We start from the raw sequence: 24,563 nt of genomic DNA on the forward strand, positions 1-24,563 counted from the left end.
AAATGAAATGAGCAGCAAGTTTGAACAGAGCAGAAGATTTGTTATCCTGTTTTGGGGCAATTTGCTATCTGGTGTTTTCAGCTCCACGTGCAGGTCACGTGATTCAGTTGAGAGCACTTTTACCCTCCATTTTTCAAAGCAGCTGGTTAGTTATCCAACACGAACATGAGTACTTTTCAATTGTATATCTAATAATTAATAGTTAGCAATTTAAAGTGTACATCTACTACTACTAGTTATTGGATTGATGATAATTAACAACTACTATTACTTCTGTGCTTAAATTTCTATTTAACTTGGATGGTCCATTGGAGATAGTCATAGTTCATATGCATCATGCATGTCTCATAAAATGTGTTGTGTAATGATATCACTTGTGAGATTATTGGAATTGAAATAATATATTTTTATTAGTATCATTTTTGTTATATGAAGACATTAAAAAAAGATCTGTACTTGGCTACTTGCCCCAAAAAAAAAAATGGACAGGTTCTTGTTTATTGTCATGTGAGGCTTGTAAGACTTTATGGCTTATAAATGGGTTGTTTAGATTTTTCATAAGTACATTTCAAAGTTGTTCATAAATAAGAGTTGTACATTTAACATAAAATAATAACTTCATTGCCAAATACCAAGAACATGAGCCATCTAGATCGAAATATTTCAATATATAGTTCAAGAATATGTGATCGAATTTGGATCCTTTAAATTTTGAATTTTCACTTTAAAGAGTAAAGTACGATCTCTTACTATTTATTTCATAGGTAGAACCAAGAGAAAATATGAGAGAGAAATTATTCAAGAATGAGAGATCACACTTTACCCTCTAAAGTAAAATTCAAAATTTAGAGGATCCAAATCCATCCTCCTCGTAGACTTGAACTTTATTGGTTTATTTCTCACTCATTTACCAAATGATGAGACAAAATTGATTTCGTAAAAGGTTCATTCTTATTATCATCAATGAGATTCTGCAGACTGAAAATGAGACCAGTATTCCTTCACAAGCTTCCCAAACAATGACCCTTCTCTCTTCATTAACTTCTTTGGCTCATCATACTCTACCAATTTTCCTGATAATACAATCAAACATCTCCATTAGTTAGAATCAAACACTACTAAATGATAATAAAAAAATGATTCAACTTACCATCACTTATGGAGAGAACCTTGGTGCAATCCATCACAGTTGGTATCCTGTGTGCTACTGTGATCACTGTACAATCTGCAAATTCTGTTCTAATTGTTTTCTGCAAAATAAGATCTGTTGCATTATCAATTGATGCGGTTGCTTCATCGAGCACCAATATCCTACTTCGCCTCAAAAGGGCGCGGCCTAGACAGAATAACTGCCTTTGTCCCATACTCCAATTCGATCCATCTTCAACAACTGTGTAACATTTTGTTACTAGTCATTAGTACTAACTAGGAAAGAATTTCTTGCAGCTTAAGTAACAACACGAAATAAGAAACTCTACCTGAGGAGTCTAAGCCCTTTTCTTTTTCTTGCACGGCTTCTCGCAACTGACACTTTCCAAGAACCTTAACATAAAGTTAAGGATTAGTTCACACCAGAAGACACCAAATTTTGACATAAACAGAATGTGACTGCTATATTATACCTCCCATATCTCTTCATCAGAATGTTGAGACAAAGGGTCCAAATTATATCTAACTGTTCCATTAAAAAGAGTAGGATCCTGAGGTATAACACCTAAATGTGACCTCAAATCATGAAGGCCGATCGAGGATATGTCTATGCCATCCATTACAATCCTTCCACCGGCCGGCTCGACAAGGCGAAATAAAGCACTAATAAGAGTGGACTTCCCACTTCCTGTCCTGCCAACAATACCAATCTTGTGTCCTCCTTCAAATGTGCATGTAATTCCATGGAGTACAAGTGGTCCATTAGCCCTGTATCTTATCTGTTTTGAAATGAATAAACCAATAACTTTCTCAACATTATGCTTCATAATTTAATATGAAGTTTCAGTTACCTGCAAGTTACTAATTTCTACTTTGCCTGCAACTGGCCAATTAACCGGAGGGCGATTTCCTTCTATAACTTCTGGGGCCTCACTTGGTATATACATATATTGATTTATCCTCTCTACAGATACTATATAATTTGCTAGAGTGCATTGAAATTGAATTGAAAATACTAGGGAATTGTTCAGTGAAAGGCCATAAGAGAGTGCCATGCCAATAAATCCTGCAACAATGGACATTTAAATTAAGAAACTTCTACAATAAGATATTTTGTGAACAATAAAGTTATGTATGACAAACTATGAATATCTGAAGCCTCACCGGCAGGGAAAGTCTCGGGTGGAAGCACAACCATGCAAAGTGCTGCAGCAGATAGAACAACAGCACTGATTGTTTCTAACCGTTGGATCAACCATTCATTTGAAGTGAAACTATGGAAGAATGGACTAGCATTGACATCAATCAGATCAAGATTCTTCTTGAAAAAGCGATCTTCCTCCTTAAAGGCTCTTATTGTCACAGCTCCAGCATTAGTTTCAGCTACATGATTGGCTACAAATGATTTTGTTGTGCCATTCAACCTCATCAATGCTTTTGCAGTAGCAAAGTAGTATTTCTGTTTAAAAAATGAAAACAACAAAAGTACTTAGCATGTTAACTTTCCATCAAAATAATCTTCTAAATTCCATGAAGAACAGGCTGTAAAAAGAAGAATTTGTTCATCACCTGCAATTGAATCGCAGCAAAAACCAGTGGTATGGCAACAAACAAGACTTGCCAACTCACAAATGATAAAACTGCAAGATTAGAATAAAAATTTGTAGTACCCCCCACAGTATATGCAAGGTAAAATGGTATATCAAGATCCACAATGCTCATATCTGCAGATACCTACACAATAAAATATTAGTCAGAGTACTAAAACTTCCACATTACATTTCATTGAATGAAAGAAAAAATCCAATAGAGAATGTTGTTTTATATGCTTACCCTGCTAAGTATCCTTCCCAAAGGTGTGGAGTCATAAAAAGACATCGGTGCGCGGAAAAGGGAGTTCATCAACTGTGAAAATAGATGTTTTGATGATAGAAGACCTAAAGCAGCTATAAGAAAAGTTCTGATTAACATGAAAACGATCGAAACAACTCCGATCAACAAGTAGACTAAGATCAATTTCAGAGTTTTGATATGAGGGTTGTCCACATTAGCAGCCATCCATGAGTTTTGAATTATTTGGCCAGCTACAAATAAAATGTGACAAAGAGTAGTGGCAGCAAAGTATATGTATCCCTTCATCTGATTCAGATACTGAATGTAAGGCTTCAAGCCTGTGTCTCCTATCTCTCTTTCTTCTTGCTTAATCAATTTATTTTCGTTTGAAGCTTGTAACTTCTTCTCCAAGAAATCTTGCTTAATCTCTCTGCCAGAAGTTGAATCTCTCTTGGCAGAAGGAGTGTCAACTTGATGGTCAGAACCAGCAGTCTTCTTGTGAGCCTCGACGAGTTCTTGGAATTCTCGGCTTGATTCCAATAGATGATGATAAGGAGCAGCTTGTAGAATTTCCCCATCTAACATCAACTTTTAAGGAAAAGAAAGTTAGAGTTAAAGATCATTAAAAACAAGCATGATTTCATTGTTTCTTATTGAAATATATTAACATGAATATTGATAGCAGTGCATTAAGATGAAAGAAATTACCATAACAGAATCAAAAGCTGGTAGGAAGTCAACTTGATGAGTCACAAGTAACACAGTCTTCCCTGCAAGTCCTTCCATGATATATTCCTGCCAAGTTCCGAAGCAATCTCTCAGTAGAGAACAACATTGTAGATATAATTAAGTGCACTCTTTGAAGGAGATTAAGATGTCATTACCTTAAACAAATTTGTGGCTGTGTGAGCATCAACAGCACTGAATGGATCATCCAAGAGATATATATCAGCATTCTGATAAAGCGCACGAGCGAGCTGAATTCGCTGCTTCTGACCTCCACTCAGGTTAACTCCCCTCTCGCCTATTTCGGTAAGATCTCCATAGGGAAACAACTCAAGATCCTTTATCAGTGAAGATCTATAAAGCGTCTCTTCATATCTTTGTGGATCCAAATCTGCTCCAAACAAAATATTTTCCCTTATTGTACCTGACTGTATCCATGCTGTTTGAGAAACATATGCAAAACTCCCATAAACTTCAATCTGCAATTCAAGAAACTTACCATAGTGAGTTAAATTTATGTGATAGTTTATACTAATTTGGAGCATAACAAGGTTTTAAGAGTGTATTCTAGGAATATGAAAGGTTTATGAAAGCTTACAGTTCCCTTTGTATTTGGAACTTCTCCAAGAATTGTTGCTAAGAGAGTTGATTTTCCTGATCCAACTTCTCCACAAATTGCTACCTTTTGTCCATGCCTAACCTCCAAATTTATGTTTCTAAGTGTTGGTTTTGACACATTATCTTCCCATGAAAAATCAGCAGACTTGATTGAAATTGAGCCTCTGAGGTTATCATCAACACAACTCTTCCTGCAATTTGCATTCTGCAATTCAGATGCCTCAAGAAACTTCCCAATTCGAGCGAATGCAACTTTCGATTGAATAACCACTCCAATAACATCTGGGATGGATGTGATTGGCTCTTGCACAAGGCGCAGTGTTGCCACAAAAGTGAAAACATTGTTTGCATGCAAAGGAATCTCCAAGAAGTAGCATGCAGCAAAGGAAGCCGCGGACACCAGAATAGGCGAAGACCAAAAGAGAAAGATGTTGTAGGCCTTTCTTGATTGCACTGCTGATAACATTTCAAGTTCCACATTCCTTAAGCCTTCAATAGCCTTCTTAAAATGTTTCTCCCATGCATATAGCTTCAGAACTTTCATATTCACAAGAGCCTCAGAATTAGCCTTCAATCTCTCATCTTGTGCCACCATGAGTTTGCTTTGAAACTTCTGCTGTAGCTTTGCCAATGGAGCATTGCAAAGTACAGTGAGAATTATTACTACCATTGAGGCTATTGTCGCGAGTCCAATGGCTCGGACAAGAATCACCAAAGCAATGCATATTTGGAAGCTTGTTGTCCACATCTGATGAAACCAAAATGGAAATTCTCCAATCCTATATGCATCAACAGTCACATAATTCATTATCTCACCACCAGAATGCTCCAATCTAGCAGCATTGGATAGCTTCAATTGTTTCTTATAGATGGCTGCAGTGAGAAGTGATCTAACCTTCATACCAACGAGTCTACATCGAAAATACCATTGCCTTTGAGACAAGGATTCTATGATCTTTGCAAAGAAAAGTGAAATGGCCAACACATAACCTTCATATTTGAAACTTTCATTACCCTCAGCAACCAATATAAATGCATTCAAAAGCAGGGGACCACAAGACAGAGTAACTACCTTAATAAATGCAAAGAATCCTGAAATCCAAATCTCTCTCCAGTGGCAGGACATTATAGTCCAAAATACTGATGGCTGCAGTGTTGGTTCTTTTTGTTTCTGTTTGTTAAGTTGTTCTATAAACACAGAATAGCAACTTTCTGCTCGATCCGGCTCGCGCAGCTTTGGGATATCCTCATCCTCAAGTGTTTTCTCTTTACCTTTTTTCATCAATGGATTCAACCACCAAAATGTCATCCTGCTGAAGAATCCAGCTTTCGCGAATGGTGTGACTATATCACCAACAGAATCAGTTTCATTCAACTGTCCATTCAAAGGAGCATAAAGGCTTTCATCCTTTTCCTTCCATTTTTCGTCGCGATGACATACTTTGAATGTGCATAACAGTACTAAGATTGATGCTGGAAAAGATAGAACATCTAGAGCTATCTTCAGGGAGAGTCCTCTGCTGCTAATTGCATAGAACAAGGACAAAGCACATAGTATGCCAGAAGCTAAAAGTAGAAGAACAGCGAAAAGGCGCAATGATGTTACCGGATAATGTTTAAGCCGAAGACTTAATACTGTGAAGGATGCTAAAAGCCATGTGATTCCTTGAAAGAATTCTACCAACCACCAATTAAGAGGCAATGCAGTGTGGTTTTTTCTTATCATCTCCTCCAAAATCCAAATTCCTAAGCATGAATGCACCAAGCCAAGAACTCCATTGCTTGTGGCAGAAACTAGCTGCAAATTTGAGTATCTTTCGGCTCGCGTTTGGCCATGAAATGGAGTTGATGAAGTCCTCTTGATCATAGTGAATGACAGCATGATCAGCAGCAAGATATCAAAGCAAATGATCAACAAATTGTTGATGCATTTGGAATGATCTTGCAAGAACTTGAAATCATTACAGAAAGGATTTTCTCTGGCCTTGGAACAATCATAGTCCATACAAATCAGGCTCCAAAAATCATCCATTTTCTTTGTAAATTTTCTTTTTCTGCTTAAATTCTGTTACAAAAACATACATTCAGTAAGCAGATAAAGTCAACGGTTCTATGATGTAACATAAATGAACAAACTTTGAAATAAATACAGTATTAAATGACTCATTATAAAAAATTTCTATTCATTAGTTTCATTAATTGCTTACATAATTTCAAAAAGTTAACTTGGTTCATTGGTTGACTCATTTTCTTGAGAAACTGAGGAGAAGCTCTCAATCTGTAAGGCCATAATTCACTTTAATAACTTCTTGATATACATAGCATCTTAACTGAAATTCTTATGAAGTACTATCTTAGAGTGAAAAATAATTAAATAAATGAAACAATTAAAAATTTTTGCTATGAACTATTAAATACTTAGCATATCAACTTTTTATTTTATTTTATTTTATTTTATTTTTTCCTGAGAGGCTAAAACACCTCAAACTTTATAATAAAAAATGATTAAAGTGGAGACAAGGATACCAACATTATTACAACAAAGATATGATATGCCTGATGAATGGAAAATTAAATATTTGAGAGCAACTACTCCCATCAAAAGCATCAGCACTACCATATTTAGTAAATTGTTTAAAAGCTTTTGCAATCCTGTGGAGGGAGTATGAATGATTGAATCATTATTCTCTGAAGTGGGAACCACTTCCAGCTTCATAGAAACTGATTTTAAGGGAGGAGAGTAAAGAGAGTAGATTTCTTTTTATTAAAATTAAGGTTATATATATATATATAGTGATGATATGAGAAAGACATAATTAAGAAAAGCAATGATGAGAATAATACTTATATATATAGTTTGTGAAGAAAATAATTAATTAAGTGCTAAGAAAGACAATGATAGATGATGAAGCAACAAGAACTTATTTACCTGTTTAATTTATTAAGCAGCTTTGTGACTCAAGTCTCAAGGTTTGATTTATCTTCAGGATGAGCAACAAGCTAAGCATCTAATAATTGGTTCATCAAGAAGAAGAAAACTTCATCACTTCTCTGAGTTTTCTGCAAGGACCTTTTCAATAATAAATATTACAGATCTTTGCCTAGTGTATATATATCGACTATTCTATGTGTACACTAAAATTATTCACAAAAATTAGCCACTAATATAAAATACGTGGTGAAATACAAAATACACGTTAAAAATAAGCTAAATAATATATGTATTTATACTCAGATATATAGTGATTAATTTTAGTGTATAAATAATATTTTTATATATCTATACACTATAGGTACTCCACCATAAAATTATGTCTCCCATTGCTTTAATTTCAGCCAAACATCAACATTTAAAATTTTGGACCAGTTCTTTCAATCATTGAAATTTAAATTAACCCAAGAAAAAAAGTCACAGATTTTAACAGTAGATATTTCGGTTGTGTAAACAAAAAAACTAACTTAATAATAGTAATATAGCTCCTTGTATACAAATATCTTTGTATAAAAATAATAGTTAAGAATTATTAAATAGATTGATGTGTTTCACTATTTAATTAAACTTTTGTTTATATCTTAGCGAGAATTTTTATATAAAGATATATTCATATGAATAGAAATATATAAGAATAAAAAAATGTTTGTAGAAGTAAAAAAATTAGCAACTAAATTAATTATTATGTATTTGTATATAGATATAGATATTGTTAATTTATTTTTAATATTTTTTTATATTTTAACATATATTTTATATGAATAGTTGATTTTATTATTAATTTTTTATATATAGCTAACATAATTGTAATAATATAATAACTCCAAAGTAATGACCCCAGGCCCAATGAAATACTGAATGGTGTATGTACACAAATAATATCTTGAAAATTTTTTTCGTTTTTTAAATTAATCTGTCTTTAAAAAATTTTAATCTAATCGTATTAATTCTTCTGTTATTTTCTTTGTTAACAGTGCCAAAATTTATTAGTGTTGCATGTTAAGTGATACTATAACATACATAAGAGTCTTAATTGACTATTAGTCCGATAAATTTATAAAATTAGATCAAATCAAAACTTAATTGAGGAGAGAACTTGAAGCATTGAAATTTTTTAATTTGAAATTGATTTAATCCAATTTAATGAAAGTGATGAAAAGATTAAAAGGACTAGAAAAAGTATATGGAACCAAAAGATGATCCGCCAAAAAGTAAACAACTTAACTAATTTATAATTATATTTAATTAATTTTATTTATTTTTAATTTATAATATTTGATATTAATTGCTTCTCACCCCAAATTAAAATTCTGAATGATATGTTAGAGAAATAGGAGTAGAGATCACAGAACTTCCAACAATCTTGATTCTTAGTATATAAAAAAATTTATAAAATATATAAAAGAACATCTATTTAGTATGAAAAAAAATATTCTGATACTTAGTAGAAGAAACATCCTAATGCCTAGCATAAGCACCATTTACATAGAAGTTTTAGATTCACCCAAAGATATTTACCTGATTTTTTGCTAGTACCCTCTTGGTTCTCTAACATTATTAAAATGACTAACTTAAAATCTTTAAAAAACGAATTTGATTAAAAAATTTAAAAACTAATTTAAAGAATTAATTATCGAAAACTAATTTAATTATTTATTCTAAATTATATATAGATTTTTGATTTGTCCAACAATTTTATTTATGAATTTAACACCATATTTCTAATAGTTAAAATGAGAAATAAAACCAAAAAGAAAAAACAATAGTATATATATATATATATATATATATATATATATATATATCGGTATTAGTTGCCATAAATGTGTGACAACATTAAATTACTCTTTATTTTTTTGGTTTTCCAGGAGTGAGTTGACCACACTCGACCAATCCAAATTAGTTCACATTACATTATTCTAATAGTTGAATAATAGTATAATACTACTTTTTTTATATTTAGTGTTCCATCTTATTGGTTGTCAGCGATCAATTGGCAGAAAATATTACTCGGATAAAAAAGTATATATAGATCAGAGTAAAAACTCAGTGTTACAGTATAGTCAATTTTATATAAATTAAATTAATAATTAAAAGTTATTAAATAAAAATTTAGTCAAATTAATTAAATTATTTAATTATTTTTAATTATCAATTTTACGTAAAGTTGACTACAGCTAAATTTTTATCATAGATCATACTAACCAGTGACTCATATGCTTATCAAACTGAAAACCACAACAAAGCTATTTTATTATCTTAGATTCTTAGTTATTTGTTATTTTAATTTGTATTCAAATAAAAAAAATGAAAGCGGTTGGATCACCACGCAACCCGAGACAATTAACTTAAGAAACTAAACTTGAAGTGTTTGTCTCATCGTAAGAACGAAAAGTTCTTTATTGTGTGAAACTGTTGTTTGATAATGAAATACAGATGCATGGATTTATTGAAAAACACAAAAGAAACAAGACAATAATACGTTCCTTTCTTGGCCAAACAAGCGGTGATTATGTAACACACAATGTATTAATGGATATGACGGTGTGGAAGATCGTAGTAAGAAAACGAAAACAATAGTATTATTATTAGGATTATGTCTTAATTATTGTTTCATAATTCTGATTTAGTGTGTAGGAGCTAATGGTTGTCTTATATTAAGTTGAAAAGTATGGTGGTTGTCTTATATTAGATTGGAAAGTGGAAAGTATGGTGACCCTTAATATATATATGATTTCAGATTCATGGTTCATGGTATATACAGATTCAAAAAATTTTAATAGTGGAGATAAAAATAATATTCAAAAATAATAAAAAAATAATATGTATATTTAGATATTCAAAATTTAAAGTATATTAGTTATATTTTTAATAATTTAATTAACATATTAAAAATTATATTAATTTAAAAGTATTTTTTTCATTTTAATATTTTAAAAACATTACATAATATGTATCGATTAAATATATATTATATCAATTAAATTTTAAGAAAAACTATTAAATACTAATTACTAGTCTTATTTATATTTTGAGAATTTAAGCTTTATTTTGAATAATTAGTTAATTAAATTATTATTATTTTGTTTTCATAATCTAGCAAGTTCGCCGCAAATTGTAGCAGCACCGTCCCCTAAAATTTGACTCCTTTTTATGCATTTACCGCGTTGAACTTGAGGTTGATTTCTATATACATATTTCTGTATAGCCTTTCGAGAATTTCATTTGTACAGAAGGATTCCTTTCCTCACGCGAAAGGAAAGGTCGTCAACTCCATTTGTTAGAACAGCTTCCATTGAGTCTCTGCACCTATCCCTTTTTTTATGTTCAAAAGAACAAGATCTTTTAGATACGGACAATAGGCACAAATCAAGTATATTTTTTTAGATCAGGGAGCAACTTGATGAAATGGAGCCATTGCGAAGAAGTTCTACGAGTTACTAAGGAAACTTCGAGCTCATATTGGTCATGGGTTGAGAACGGAAAATTCCAACCAATAAGAACCTCAATGAACCTAAAAAAAGGATAAAGCCCAACAGAAATTGCTAACATAATAATATTATGTTAATAAAATATTATTAAATTTTAAGTGACCCCAATACATCTTGCTTGCATATACCACATAACATAAATATTGTTTAAACCTTTTCGATTTTTTTATTTTAATATTTCATAGGATTGATTGATCAATTGAAAATTAGTATATCTTGTTTTGATTTTTATATAGAACTAGACATTTATTAGAAAATTTGCCCCCTCCTATATATAGTTAAATATATAACTAGATAATGGATTAAATTTATATAACATAATAATCTTTTCTATTGTGTTGATATTTAATAACATTTTTTTTACACATAAATAAAATAAAAAATATTATTTGCACATAAAAAATTAATTAACCAAAGTCACAACTCATTTTTAACAAAAAAGTATTTTAATATATATTTTATAAATGTGATTAATAGTGTTAGGGGACTAGCAGAATTTGTAATGTGTAATCATCAATTAGTCATTATCAATATTTTTAATAATGTGAGAAGATATCTAATAATATAGGATTACTCAATTTTTATTTATAGTTAAATATTGACTAAATTTCAATAAAAATGCTGACCCTAAACTTTTCTATTTTTATATACCATAAAACATACTTAAAATAAAATTTGTATGAGGGCAAACACATTATGAAAGCGGGGATAATATATACACACATACATATACTTTAATACTTATTACTTTTTTGTCTAAAATTCAATGGAGACGATTACTCCTATACGATCATATGTGATTATGTGAATCCATCCCTGATGATATATACATATATATATCTGACACGCTAGACACGTGATTTATATATAATACATATATATTCTGTTTAGAATGAAGTGATATATTCATGTTTTTCTTTGTATATATAATGTTAGATGATATTTTTATTCTTGCAACCGGTGAAGTTTTTATTCTTGGATAAAAATTTATGTATATTTATTTTTATGTAAAATTAATAATTAATAATTTTAAATAATAATTTAATTAAATTTATCAAATTATTTAATAATCTTAAAATATTAAATTTATATAAAAATAATTGTATATAAATTTATATTTTAATCTTGACTATTCTCATTCTTCATGAGAGATGTCTTAGTGCATTATGAAATTATTTTTAAAAAGTTTTCTACTAAAAATACTGATGTTCTAATATTTTCCTAATTTACTTGTGTGTCTAATAATGATAATAGTAGTAACTAGTAAGGCCTAATATCATCATGGCTACCAAAAACGTCAAAACGATACTTTAGTATCGTGATGAATAGGAAACCTTCAAATATTTTTTAAGGATTCCGCTAGGGAGATAATGGAATATTTGTACAATGTTATGATACTACTCATCTCAAAAACTTCAGCTAATGGCAAAAAGTAACATTAATGGTTATATCTCTAATACTTCATAAACCTCCATTATACATATTGTACAAATATTTCATTGGCTCCTCATACTTTTTCATTTTGTAATGATATTTAATTATTTTTCGTATTCAATTCTAGACTTCTAGCATGCACGAACAGCCTTAGCTTAAATGATGAATGTATGTCCATCTCATAAAGAAGATATTGGTTTCATCTGACAAGTTTTAAGAGATACATATACACTTTCTTTATTATACTATTTTTGTTGCACGATATTTAAAGAAGTATTCGAACATCTAACACTTATCTAATAAGATGAGCCTTAAGAAGTTACATGCTGTGTTAATATATATGAAACAAACATGTCAAGAATTTCAAAGTCAATTTCACATTTTACAACAATTAGATAGAAATTAAATCATCTTAATAAGTTTAGTAAGATTAATATTTAACTAGAATGAGGTCCGCTCATCGATAAATTAATAATAGTATATAATAAATATTAAAATAATTATATTTTATAGAATTAAATTAAATATGTGTAAACTAAAGTTAAATTTAAAATGTGTTTTGTTTAAAATAATTTGTAATATAAAATATTTGGATGTTGGAGTTGTATAAAGTAATGGAAATAGATCTTCTCAATTTTTTTAATAATTGAGAGAATGAAATGTAATCTCTCCATTAATTTTATAAGTGAGATCAAGAATAAATATGAGAGAGAAAGAACAATGAAAGGTCAGAGATCACACTTTACATTTTCAATTTTTTTAACAATTGAGAGAATTCATTCCCCAAAGTAACATTTTTATTTGGTGGTTTAATTTTTGCATTTGTTTTGGTTGATGGACTTAGTCTTCTTATGTGGCGCTCGTCCTCCTTTTTCTTTATTGGTTATTGTTAGAATTGTTGCTTTATTCTTTCTGTCGTAAATTCTTGTAAGGACATGTTCTTTATGAATTGTTGAATTGTATGCATTTTATATTGTATTGTTTTAATTTTGTATGGTTTTTTTCCTTAATTTCTTAATGTGCATGCAGTTTATCAATAACATCTACAATAAAAAGAACAAAAATATGTAGATTTTTTTTAAATAAGTTATTTTTAAGAAGAATAATTGAAATAGTATAAAGTGAAATTACCTGTTAATATTTTTTTTGACCTACTCTGCCAGACAATGTCTCAAGTGTTCAAAATTCAAAATAGTGTTAGAAAATGTTCAATTTAAAAATACAATAAATATATTTGTTTTGTACCTTTTCATCTAATATAATCATTTCTAAGTAAAGAAACTCTTCTTCATTTGTAGGTGTTAATGTTTCCCATAAACGAACCATGCAAACTTTGATAAACCAATTGTCTGTTTGTTTGGTGATATTGTCTAAAGAATGATACTCCATTGAGTAAGTTTGAGATGTTGTGTAGTATGAAAATAAATTTTTTTTGTGCTAAATTTGATGTTATTTAAAAAAATAATGATAAGAGACTTATATAAGTAGTTCAAATAGTATGAAATTTGAATATTTGTAAGGTAAAATTTATTATGATTAATAGATTATTATGACATTTGTAATATGGATGTTTATTACATTTAATGAGTTATTTATAGAAATTAATAAATTAATTATTGGGGTTATAAATTTATTGTATTGTTTATAACGATAAAATATAATAAATATAGGAATATGGATTCTTGTAGGTTACAAATTTGGTTGGACACTATTAATTTCTAATCATTGTCATTGGTAATTTTATAGCCTAATTTGTATATTTCTATTACTTATATATTTTTTTGTATATTTTATTTTTTGCTGATTTGAAAATAATAGTTGATTTGTCAAAAATTGAGTGGTTGATTCTAAAGTTTTGCCAAATAAACGATGTTGCTGACATAGCATTAGTAGAAGGAGAAAAATATCTTAAAAGTAATTTGGGTAAACTTATTCATCTACTTTTATATATTAAGAATAGATTAATACGAAAGAACCAAATTTCAAACATTTATAAAGTTTAAATAATTTAAAGTGATCTTAGATGACGAATAATATACCTTTTTTTTCATTCATCTAAATTTTTAGTGCATAAATAATTCATAATTTAAAATTATGATTATATATAATATATATAAAATTAATCATCATATATTTATATATTATTTTCAATATATATCTCATATTTAGTAATTAATTTTGGAACAAAACACAATCAAATTCTTTCACGTTTCTTCCCCTTTGATGCTTCCAAAAGATATGAGAGACAAAATCCCTTTCAATGTCACCATTTTTTTTTTCTACACTACTTAAGTACTTATAGATTCTACGTGCAGTCCTTTCTTTTTTCACTCAAAACACTTGGACTAAAAAAGAGATTTTCTATCAATAATAATTGCAGTTTATTATTATTTTTTTGTTAAGTCACTAACACATCATTTTCGAATTCAATTCTTAATAGTGATATGTATGCGACATATTCAATTCGGAAGTTATTAACCATTGACTAAAAATAAAAATAATAATAATAACAACCCACAAAAAATATACGAGTCCTTTATATTAGATGCGAAATTGTTAACATTAAATTAGCAAACTTAAGAACAGTTTTAATAATTCGTTAAAACAAAACAACAATAGTTAATAAGATATGAAAATATTCCTTGGTCACCTTCTAGGGGATAGAGTGCAGCATCATTTTCCTCCCCTAATATTTTAGCTGTATTAAAAAATTATATGTTTTAACTAGCACTTCACAATTATTTTAAGGTCACCTTATTTTAATTGCACCGAAATCATGCACTTTATATTTTAATAGCACTAATACCAACTTCACAAGATTTCTAACATCAAAATAAACAGAATAAATAAATAAACATACATATTACACCTGCTACGTTTTTAAATAAGCTTGAAGACTAACTGTACAGATTATATCACATGCATGATTAGATCATGGTTATAACTTATAACTTATTAACTTATAAGCCAAAAAAACTAAAGTGTGTTAGAAGAAGCACTCTTTCTCAACTATTCTATGAACTATGTTTTGCAGTGTTTAAGGCCTGATCTCTATACACACCACATCACTTTGTTGTATTAGATTTAAGTTTTCTTTGCTTTGAAGACTCCCCACAAGTAGTACTTTGCTTTAAATCCTGCATGATTAATTAAAAATTAATACATAACTTATTTTGTTTTGCAAATAATACTAGTATATGATCTGCACAGTTGAGCTAGAAGGTAGAAAACTCACTCCGGTATTCTCTCGGAAGCACGGTGGAAGGAAAAACTAGGAGCTCTACATGTTCAAGCACAGCTCTCATGGCAAGGTCAGAGCGAATAATGTCATCAACTAACATGTCATAGTCCCTTTCACATCTGTACAAGCATGTTGTAAGATTTGGTAATAAGAATACAAGTTGTAAGCAGAGTAAGAACATGTTGGTTTGTGTAGAAAATCCACCTTTCATCAGGAAATAAATAAAGTGCAATGCTGTTCTGATCTATCTCATACTTCAAGAAGCGACTTGGCCACACTGCACGTCTTTGAAACAAGTCCAGGGAAAGCTTCTCTGGAAAACGTCTTGTTTCCTCACTAACAAGGGAGCAAGCTAGATCGGACAAATGTGCGAAAAGTCCATTGATGGAAGTGATGATGGAATTGATACTTTTGTTGTCGACGTGAAGACTTCCTCTATTAGCCAGAAATTTCAATTTTAGATAATGCATCACTATAGAAGCTAGAAAATCCACTAGTTATAGAAAAAATTAGAAAAATAAATTTCTTACCTCCAAATTGGATCATTAACAGGTTGTGCTACAACATGATCTTTTAATTCTACAAGATTAAGATCAGCGACATGAGTGTTTTCAACCGTTTTCAGAGCAGGTTGACACACTTTCATAAACTCGTTTTTCTCCCCTATTTGCTTTGTGAAATTGGTTTTTTCCATCCTGGTTTGGATTGTATCTTCTAAATTTTGAGAATCACATGTTTCTACCGTTGGTTTACAATCCTCACAAAACCATATAACTTGCTCGGTGAATATCACAGGTCCGTCTAAACAATACCTGAAAAGAAAAATTGAAAAAGTCTAAGACCATTAGGAATATAGTAATAAAGAAGTGTGCGGCAATTACACTCAATTATCATGATGCAAATTTGTTGCAGCTACATCAAAACAAAGCAAACAGAAAAGGTAAATAACAAGTACCTATGTCGTGCCCATATTTGACACTTGTAGCAATAAACCAATGCCTCTTCAAAGCCTCGATCGCCGCATACAAAACAAATATTTTCCTGGAATAACTTTGAATGATTCAATAAAGTAGAAAATGTAACAAACAAATTTTCTTCCATAAAATACTATAATAGAAATATGCAAATAAAATATACAAAATTGCAGGAAATTTATTTAACAAGGTGAACAGTTTCAAAATGTATATCTCATGATCTATAGACTAATTGATTGAAGACAAATCCACACATTTTTTTCCACTCCAGCAACCTAATCACAGATTTAGGTAACATCTAAAATCAAATTTTTAATATTTAATAAATGGATTGCATATTACAAAACAAACCTGAACTGATGCTATGTTTAATTTGGTGGTGACTTCCATATTTTCTTTGGCTATGAAATTTTCATTTGAAATTTCAGTATTGGTACTAGAATCTGCAGGAGCATCAAATTCCATTGAGATTGATGATGGAAGATAAACATTTGTTTCATGATGCGTAGGATTTTGATTCTCATTATGTACATTGTCTTTGGATGCTTGCTGTTCCGCTTCAACTTGTACAAAAGGTTGAATTAGTGGTTCAGAGTTTAATCGCTCCGGAGGTAATGGTGAGAGTTCCAATAATGGTGCAGGCTTCTGTGGTGGTACTGCTGAAGGTACTTGGACTGTAGACTCCACATAAATTGACATAGGAATGATGTCAAGTACTCCCATCTTTTCTTCAACTTTGCAACTTCCATCTAAAATTTCATTGTTAATGCTAGAATTTACAGGAGCATTGAACTCCATTGACATTGATGATGGCAATTGAACATTTGTTTCATCAGTAGAAATGGGACTCTTGTCATTTACATTGGCCTCTGAATTAGCTAGTACAAGAGGTTGAATTTGTGGTTCAGAATTTGATCCCACTGCTGGTACTGGTAAGAGTACCTGCAGTGGCATAGGCTGCTCTGGTGGTGCCCCTGTAGGTACTTGAGGGGTAGACTCTGCATTTGCACAATTTGATGGAGCATTGGTGTCAGATTTTGATGATTTGATGACCCTTCTTCTCCGCTTAATTTTCTTGCCATTAACTCCCCTAGTTCCCCCAATCTTCAGCTTGGAATCATGACCCTCTGCAGCAGAGTTGTGCCTCACTTCTCCCTCAGGTTTTGGCTTTGAATCACAGCCCTCTGCAACAGAGTTATCCCTCAATTCCCCTTCATGTTTTGATGCTTCGATAGTCCTTCTTATCCTCTTAATCTTGTTCTCATCATTGCCTTCATTAACTCCTCCGATTTTCCTCTTGGAGTCATAAACCCTGGTTACAGATTTATCCCTACATTCCCCTTCAGCATTTTCAGCTGTAACAGTAGAAGTCTCCGCCATGAATTTTCCCAGGTAATCTTTGTGCTGCCTTTCAACAGAAATTCTTCTCTCGGATTTCCGAACTGTCTTAGACCGATCTACTATATTCCCAAGGGCATTTGGCACATGCTCCCTCTCTCGTCTTCTTATACCTCTAAGTTCCTCGGACTTCTCATGTCTTTTCAACGTATGCTTATGTTCTTTCAACATATTCTGATGGTTCCTTCCTTTATTATGTTCTTCTATGTTTTTGGAACTACTCAACCAAACCCCACAAATTTCACAGAATGGTCTTGCTCGGGGAGCTACAATGGGATTAGCTGGACGCGCTCGTGGACTTGCAACACGATTAGTTGGCCGCGCTCGAGGACTTGCAACACGATTAGTTGGCCGTGCTGGTGAGGTTGCAAAGCGATTAATCCGTCTCCCAATTTGGTGCTGTGAGAAGCTAGCAGCTCTGACATCATCATCTTGGAAGCTTGGGGCCACAAAAGGATTAATTTGTCTAGCAGTTTGGTGCAGTAAGAAGTTAGCAGCAGGAGCACCATCATTTGGAAAACCCAAACCATACGGAGGGGTTGGATCACCGAAATTAAAATGGCTGTGATTTAAACCTCCATGAAGCATATTTTGCCAGCCATAGTTAATTTGATTTCGATATCTCTCAGTCTGCAAACAAAATTTCAAACATGATGCTACATTGATACAATGGCAACATTCTAGTGCAATATTCAATGGAAAGTGTCAGATTCAACAACAAAACACCAATTAGGCCTAAATTATTTTGAAAAACCAAACAAAAACGAACCAGTATAACAACAGACATGCATCTAACTTCAAACACAGCATTCAAACTTTCATTAAGTATCAACCAAACTCAGCATGCACAACACAATTGCTATCATAATTCTACTGTTTAGTAATGTAGTTGTGAAGGGCCACAGCGAATCTAAATTACTATATTTTATTACCATTTTATAAACAAATCATCAATGTTTAATAATTTATATCATGATCTCTAAACTCAGAATACATATGCCTAGGTTACTAACTCACACACCAAAAAGAATCCGTTAACTGTTAACATTCACTAATTGTACCAGAATCAGAAAGTAAAGTACAATGCTAAATCTAATGAAAGAACAACAGAAACAATACATTAAGAAATAATCTCAAATCAAAAGAGAAATTCATATCCCTTGAAACCTAATTCATACTCGACCGTGACCCAAAATTCACTTCAGGCAAAAATTATATAAGTAGAGAAAGAGAAATTAAATTCGACATTACTTAACAAACATTAAAGAAAAAAAAACACTCACGGTGGGTTGTCGATGAATGTTCCATGCATAGTTGTTTAGAGGAGAATAAGGATATTGAGGAGTAAAATCAGAATAGAAGGGATTCATTCTGGAAGAAGAGCTTCTGCGACTGAAGTGGGGTCACTGTTTTGAGTAGGAAGCCAAAAGGTTTTTGACACTTTTTCGGTCACCGACTGCGACTACCAAAAAGATAGGTATTAAGAAACAGTGATTATTCCTTATTCCTTGATATATCATATTATTTATAAGTTTCCTAATTTTAGAAAATATTGTTTGACAAAAAAAAAGAGATATATTAGTTTGTCCAATCAGCCATCAGGATCAAATCTCTCCTCTAATGATAATAGTTAGAGATAAAATAATATCTTATTTATCTTTAAATTTATATAAGATATTTACAGATAATAAAATAACAAATTTAAAGTTGATTAAAATATTATTTTGTTGATTTATTGATTGTCTTGTTTTTTAAATTATTTTCTGTTGAATTATAGGAAATAAGAATATATAGAATATCTTTTTAAAATTTAATTTTGATATATTATCAACATTCATAGTTAAGCTTTAAATTAGATACTTGAATTACATATTATTAGTCAAAGTCTAATATATAATTTAATGTTTATATATTTAGAAAAAAGATTTACAGTTATTGAACACAAAATTTAATTTCATTTCAAGATTTACCTAGGTTTAAACATTTCAACTCGTTGAATATTTCCTTAGATATTTTCTCTAAGCAAATAATGCAGTTTAATTTTTGTTTTGTATAATAAATTAATAATACTCTTTTATTTATTTAATCCATACGAAATAATAATATGAAATTAATTAAAATAATAAATATTTTATTATTTTAAGTAAATAGATTAAACCATTTTATGCTATACATATGGAATTGAAATTCATTAAGAGCAACATCAAAAGTGTGCAAAACAAAACCAACCAACCAAAGTAAATAAGTACATGTTGGGCATATATCTAAAGCAGAAAAATATAATAGATACAAATTAAATTAGACACTTCAACTGGATTTTTAACTAACAAACAAGTCAGTAACTCACTATATATGTTGTTTTTTAAACCCAGAGTCCCAACAATATCCACGTCACCACATTGGGCAAGTGGAAGTGTATAAAGAAAGTTAATGAGAGTTATGGTTTGCATGTGTTGGGCCTTTATAATGCACTTCGAGTTCGACATAGTATAGGGATTCTAAAGCATCTTTAAATTAATGTATCTTAGTCCAAAAAAGAAAATTAATGTATCCAGCCCAAAAATATATTAATGCTCTATCATATTCATACCCAAAATGTTCAGTCCATTCTTTTGACAAATAATAATAATAATATTGGACTAATAGTCATTTTAGTTTTTAGAAGATAAGTTATTTTTTAAATTTTTTTTAAAATATTTTTTTAATTAAATTGGTCATTTGAAAATTACGAATTAATCATATATGTCTTTTAGTTACTCCACTCATAATTTTCATCAATGATTGATGATGTGAAATATTAACTTATAGTATATATGACACATAATATGTTCAATTGAATGTTAACTAAATATATTTACAAAATCTATCAATTTAGTCACTATGTTATATTGGGAATAGAATTTTTGTAATTGAAAAAAATGACTAAATTAATGAATTTTTATAAACATATTTGGTCATGATCTAATTAGACATATCAGATATTATATATATTATCAATTAACGTTTTACAATATCAATTTTTGAAAAAAAATTGTTAATAGAGTGACTGGAGGATAAATATGATTAATTCGTAATATTTGAAAGAACAATTTAATTGAACAAAATTTTCAAAAAAGATAAATTTAAAAAACATCTTATCTTCTAAAAATTAATTTGACTATTAACCCTGATAATGTTCCATCATACCTAAAATGTCCAACCCATTTTTCTGACCAATAATAATATTCGATCACTTTTACACTTATGTTAGTAATTATAATTTTAGTTGACAATTGTGATTGATATAAAGAATTGCAGGAAAAAAAAAAACTGGTTTTATTAAACTTATAATAGAAATTGCTAATTTCTGAGTTAAAGTCATTAGAATATTTTAATAAATTAATATAATATTTAATCTCCATTAACGAATTTTGATCCTTAGGATTAGTATTTTCAAAATTCATGTACCAAGTATCAACCAAATACATAATTTAATTTTGTAAATAGTTAGAAATATTCCATAAAAAGACACAAGAAAGGATTAGTTTCATGGTTTAAAGAAGTTAAATTCAAGAGAAACTGTGGCAAAAAACTGTTTGGTTTACATGAATGCTAGCAATATGGTATGGTGTTCAGGGATTGTAATAAAATTGACACAATATCAATGAATTACAATGGTTCTAGAACAGGACCAGTTTGTATGGAGTAATTCACATCATTCATTAAATCAATCTTATAAATATAATTATACTTCCATATATACAAAAGTAGAAAGATCACTTTAAAAATGAATAATTATTACAAAATTCCACATTGTCTAGTGATGTATATTTCATGAATTAAAGTATCAATAATGTAGTAATAACAACACCAACACCATATACAAACTATCATTGTACTTCATTAACAAGGATTGCGAATAGAATTTAACAAAGGGATAACACTAGTGGTCAATATCAAAGAAAGAGAAAGAAATACATATTTGCTAGAAGATGCTATTATCATCCAAACAAAATTTTCAATCATATATTCATGAGGAATAGTAATTATGTATGCATTATTTTTTTAGTATATTATTTTTATATTTTTATTTTTGGTATTCAAGTAATCAATAAAAATTAAAAAGGTTATATTTCATATCATAAAAATAAGATGTGCAAAAAAATATAAATAAAAATATATAGTACAAATAAATTATTTTTATATATTTATTTTTGAAATAAAAGCTACCCACATTTAAATCATATTAGCATCACCTAAAGTTTTGATCAAAATCATATAATTCATACGCTAATTTATAAATTAGTGTAACAAACTTTTCAATCATATATTTACGACTCACGAGGAATACAAATGATATATAGTATATACATTATTTTTTAGTATATTATTTTTATATTTTTATTTGTGGTATTAATAGTAATTAATAAAAAATATAAAATATATTTTGTATCATAAAAATAAGATGTGCAAAAAATATAAACAAAAAATAATATAAATAAATTGTTTCTATATATTCATTTTTGAAATAAAAACTACCAAAACTTAAATCATATATATTAATATCACCTCAATTCTGAAAATTAATTGTATAAAATTAAGTTGATTCACACGCTTATTTATAAACTAGTCTAAACTGTTACACAATAAATCACTAATCATTGACAATTCCAAGTCCTCCACAATGCAAGACTCAACTTTTCAATTCAGATTAAATGTATTATTAGAAATATGAAAAATAATAATAACAAATTAATAAGTCCATATACTACATAGATAATAATTTTCTAGAAAAGCCTAACTAAAATGACTAATGAGACTGACATTACAAAGACAAGGGGATTTAGCTTCACCACATACACATAATTGATTAACAATTATTCCAAGTCTTCACACCAAATTAAGAATTCAACATTCTAATTTGTCATTACTTATCTACATAATTTTCTAACGTATCAAATGGGGTAGAAAACATATATAAGAAATAAGAATGAATAATGTCCATATATTTTATATAATATAATATAATTTTTTAGATACCTAGCTATATTGACTATATTACAAAGGAGTCTTCTTCACTGTGTGTTTGATAGAAATATATATGCATTATTAAAAATCACGAGGAATAAAAATATATATGCATTATTTTTTAGTACATTATTTTTATATTTTTATTTGTGGTATTAATAGTAATTAATAAAAAAAAAATATATTTCGTATCATAAAAATAAGATGTACAAAACAATATGTTCGTCTGGTCGGTTGTCGAACGGGTCGGGTATATCGAATGCGTGTAAAGAGGATGGGAAAATTGAGATCCGAGATGCTAGAACGTGATTGGGACTCCTGGTCTGACTCTGGAGGGTGAGTGGAAGAGCTGTGCGACCTCCCGAGCAGTTGAGGTGAAGAGAGGAGGGGGTACCTGCAAAAGAGACTCCGATGTCCAAGACAGAGTCCGTACAGATGGCAGTAAAGATGAAGGGATAGTGACATACCATGGGGAGGGGTAGGGCCCTCCCCTTATATACTCTGCTCCTAGGGCGGGTCCCACAGGGACAGACCTGCCTTCCAAGAAATTTCCCTCCCCAACTGTCACATGCCTTGCTGGAGGAGAGGATAGGTCCGGACGTTCCCTTTGGTTCGGGTTCACGCTTTTCACCAGGTCGGCCGCCCGGATCGGAGCAACGCGCCATATGGGCCGGGTCGGAACAGTGCCCCCAACACGCCAGCTAGAGTTGCAAGCGTCGTTGTTGGCGCATTCTCAGTCATCTTTGGTTGAATCGTCGCTTAGTCGGCCGCTCGTGATAGGGCGTGCCCCCTACGCGCGAGTGGGCATGTTCGCCTCGAAGGATCGGAACACCCTTTGTCACCTCATTCTTCGCACCAAACATTAAATGCTCTTAATTGTTGATTTGAACCTTGGACGAAATGTCCGTTTTGTCCCTGCCTTTCGCGCTCTCAGGCGTCCGTTACTAGTCAGTTTTCTCTTGCCTTTTGCGTTTCAGTTTCCATTTCCCTTATTATTATCACATATTCTCCATTTCCTCTTCTCACACTCTGAAGTTCTTCACTCCGAATCGCTCTTGTTTCGTCCACTCTACTCGAGATTTTCCAATTCCTTTCGATCATCCTTTCGGTAAGTTTTCCCTTTCCTTCTTGCTTCTTAATTTTATTTCGTGCATATACTGCTTCTTCTTAGTTCTGTTTCGTGCCTGTATTGTGTGTTTGATAGGTTGCATGCTTGAATTGTGTCAATGTTAGGTAGATATTAGGGGGTTACTATGTTAGGTTTTTTGGTTCTTAGGCTTTTAACCTTCACTTGACTATAGATTTGGACTTTGTTTAACTGTAGATAGGCAAACTGTAGCATCTGGTGTTAGTCTCAATTTCCCGACCTCATAGATTGACTCTGGGTGGTGCCTCCACTGTAGGTATGGGCCAACGTCTCGTCGCGAGGATTCCTATCGCGAGAGCACCTGTAGACCGGTACGCTTGGGTGACATGACATTCTTTTATTCAAATTGAGAAAAAAATATTTCCTTCCAAAATTAATAAACTCATTTCTTAAATTCTCTCATTTATCTCTCTCCCTTCTTCTATTTCTCTCTACTCTTGCCATTCTATATATAATTTGTAATTTATATTTTATATTAGTAATTTGACAAATCAAAATGTGTCATCAGATATTTTTTATTATAATTAAAATAATTTTTTTTCAAAATTAATAA

The 24,563-nt window shown here is 30.5% G+C and overlaps 2 protein-coding genes across 5 annotated transcripts; both read right to left on the reverse strand.

Annotated features, from left to right (window-relative positions):
- Positions 1 to 565: 565 nt before the first annotated feature.
- Positions 566 to 7,408, reverse strand: LOC107611198 (ABC transporter C family member 10). Of its 4 annotated transcripts, XR_015883303.1 has the most exons (14): positions 7,256 to 7,408; positions 6,534 to 6,604; positions 4,307 to 6,391; positions 3,867 to 4,187; positions 3,691 to 3,777; positions 2,983 to 3,570; positions 2,719 to 2,883; positions 2,314 to 2,608; positions 2,001 to 2,215; positions 1,623 to 1,928; positions 1,479 to 1,542; positions 1,151 to 1,390; positions 865 to 1,073; positions 566 to 685 (listed from the first exon to the last, which is right to left on the reverse strand). XR_015883303.1 is itself a non-coding variant. In XM_088486600.1 (13 exons), exons 3-13 carry the CDS (start codon positions 6,356 to 6,358, stop codon positions 961 to 963), a joined length of 4,446 nt encoding a protein of 1,481 aa, XP_088342726.1. In that variant the 5' UTR covers positions 6,359 to 6,391; positions 6,534 to 6,604; positions 7,256 to 7,374; the 3' UTR covers positions 566 to 960. The 4 variants fall into 4 exon arrangements, 2 of the variants coding, with proteins under 2 accessions (XP_088342726.1, XP_088342725.1); XR_015883302.1 differs by lacking the exon at positions 6,534 to 6,604; XM_088486600.1 differs by having other exon boundaries at positions 566 to 1,073; positions 7,256 to 7,374.
- A 7,654-nt stretch (positions 7,409 to 15,062) lies between these two features.
- LOC107644909 (uncharacterized) lies at positions 15,063 to 19,357 on the reverse strand. Its single transcript, XM_016348863.3, has 7 exons — positions 19,140 to 19,357; positions 16,810 to 18,486; positions 16,440 to 16,525; positions 16,015 to 16,296; positions 15,689 to 15,919; positions 15,479 to 15,603; positions 15,063 to 15,380 (listed from the first exon to the last, which is right to left on the reverse strand). Exons 1-7 carry the CDS (start codon positions 19,224 to 19,226, stop codon positions 15,328 to 15,330), a joined length of 2,541 nt encoding a protein of 846 aa, XP_016204349.1. The 5' UTR covers positions 19,227 to 19,357; the 3' UTR covers positions 15,063 to 15,327.
- Positions 19,358 to 24,563: the final 5,206 nt, after the last annotated feature.

Source organism: Arachis ipaensis, chromosome B5, assembly GCF_059453495.1.
Source record: "Arachis ipaensis isolate K30076 ecotype BB chromosome B5, ASM5945349v1, whole genome shotgun sequence".
NCBI lineage: Eukaryota > Viridiplantae > Streptophyta > Magnoliopsida > Fabales > Fabaceae > Arachis > Arachis ipaensis.

Excerpts from the sequence above, each read along its gene's own strand:
- LOC107611198 (XM_088486599.1), bottom strand. The coding sequence starts at position 6,358 with ATGGATGATTTTTGGAGCCTGATTTGTATGGACTATGATTGTTCCAAG. Across the intron at positions 3,778-3,866 it reads CAGCCACAAATTTGTTTAAG|GAATATATCATGGAAGGACT; the intron begins GTAATGACATCT and ends GGAACTTGGCAG. Across the intron at positions 1,074-1,150 it reads GGTTCTCTCCATAAGTGATG|GAAAATTGGTAGAGTATGAT; the intron begins GTAAGTTGAATC and ends TTGTATTATCAG.
- LOC107644909 (XM_016348863.3), bottom strand. The coding sequence starts at position 19,226 with ATGAATCCCTTCTATTCTGATTTTACTCCTCAATATCCTTATTCTCCT. Across the intron at positions 16,526-16,809 it reads TAAACATAGCATCAGTTCAG|GAAAATATTTGTTTTGTATG; the intron begins GTTTGTTTTGTA and ends AAGTTATTCCAG. Across the intron at positions 16,297-16,439 it reads CAAATATGGGCACGACATAG|GTATTGTTTAGACGGACCTG; the intron begins GTACTTGTTATT and ends TTTTCTTTTCAG.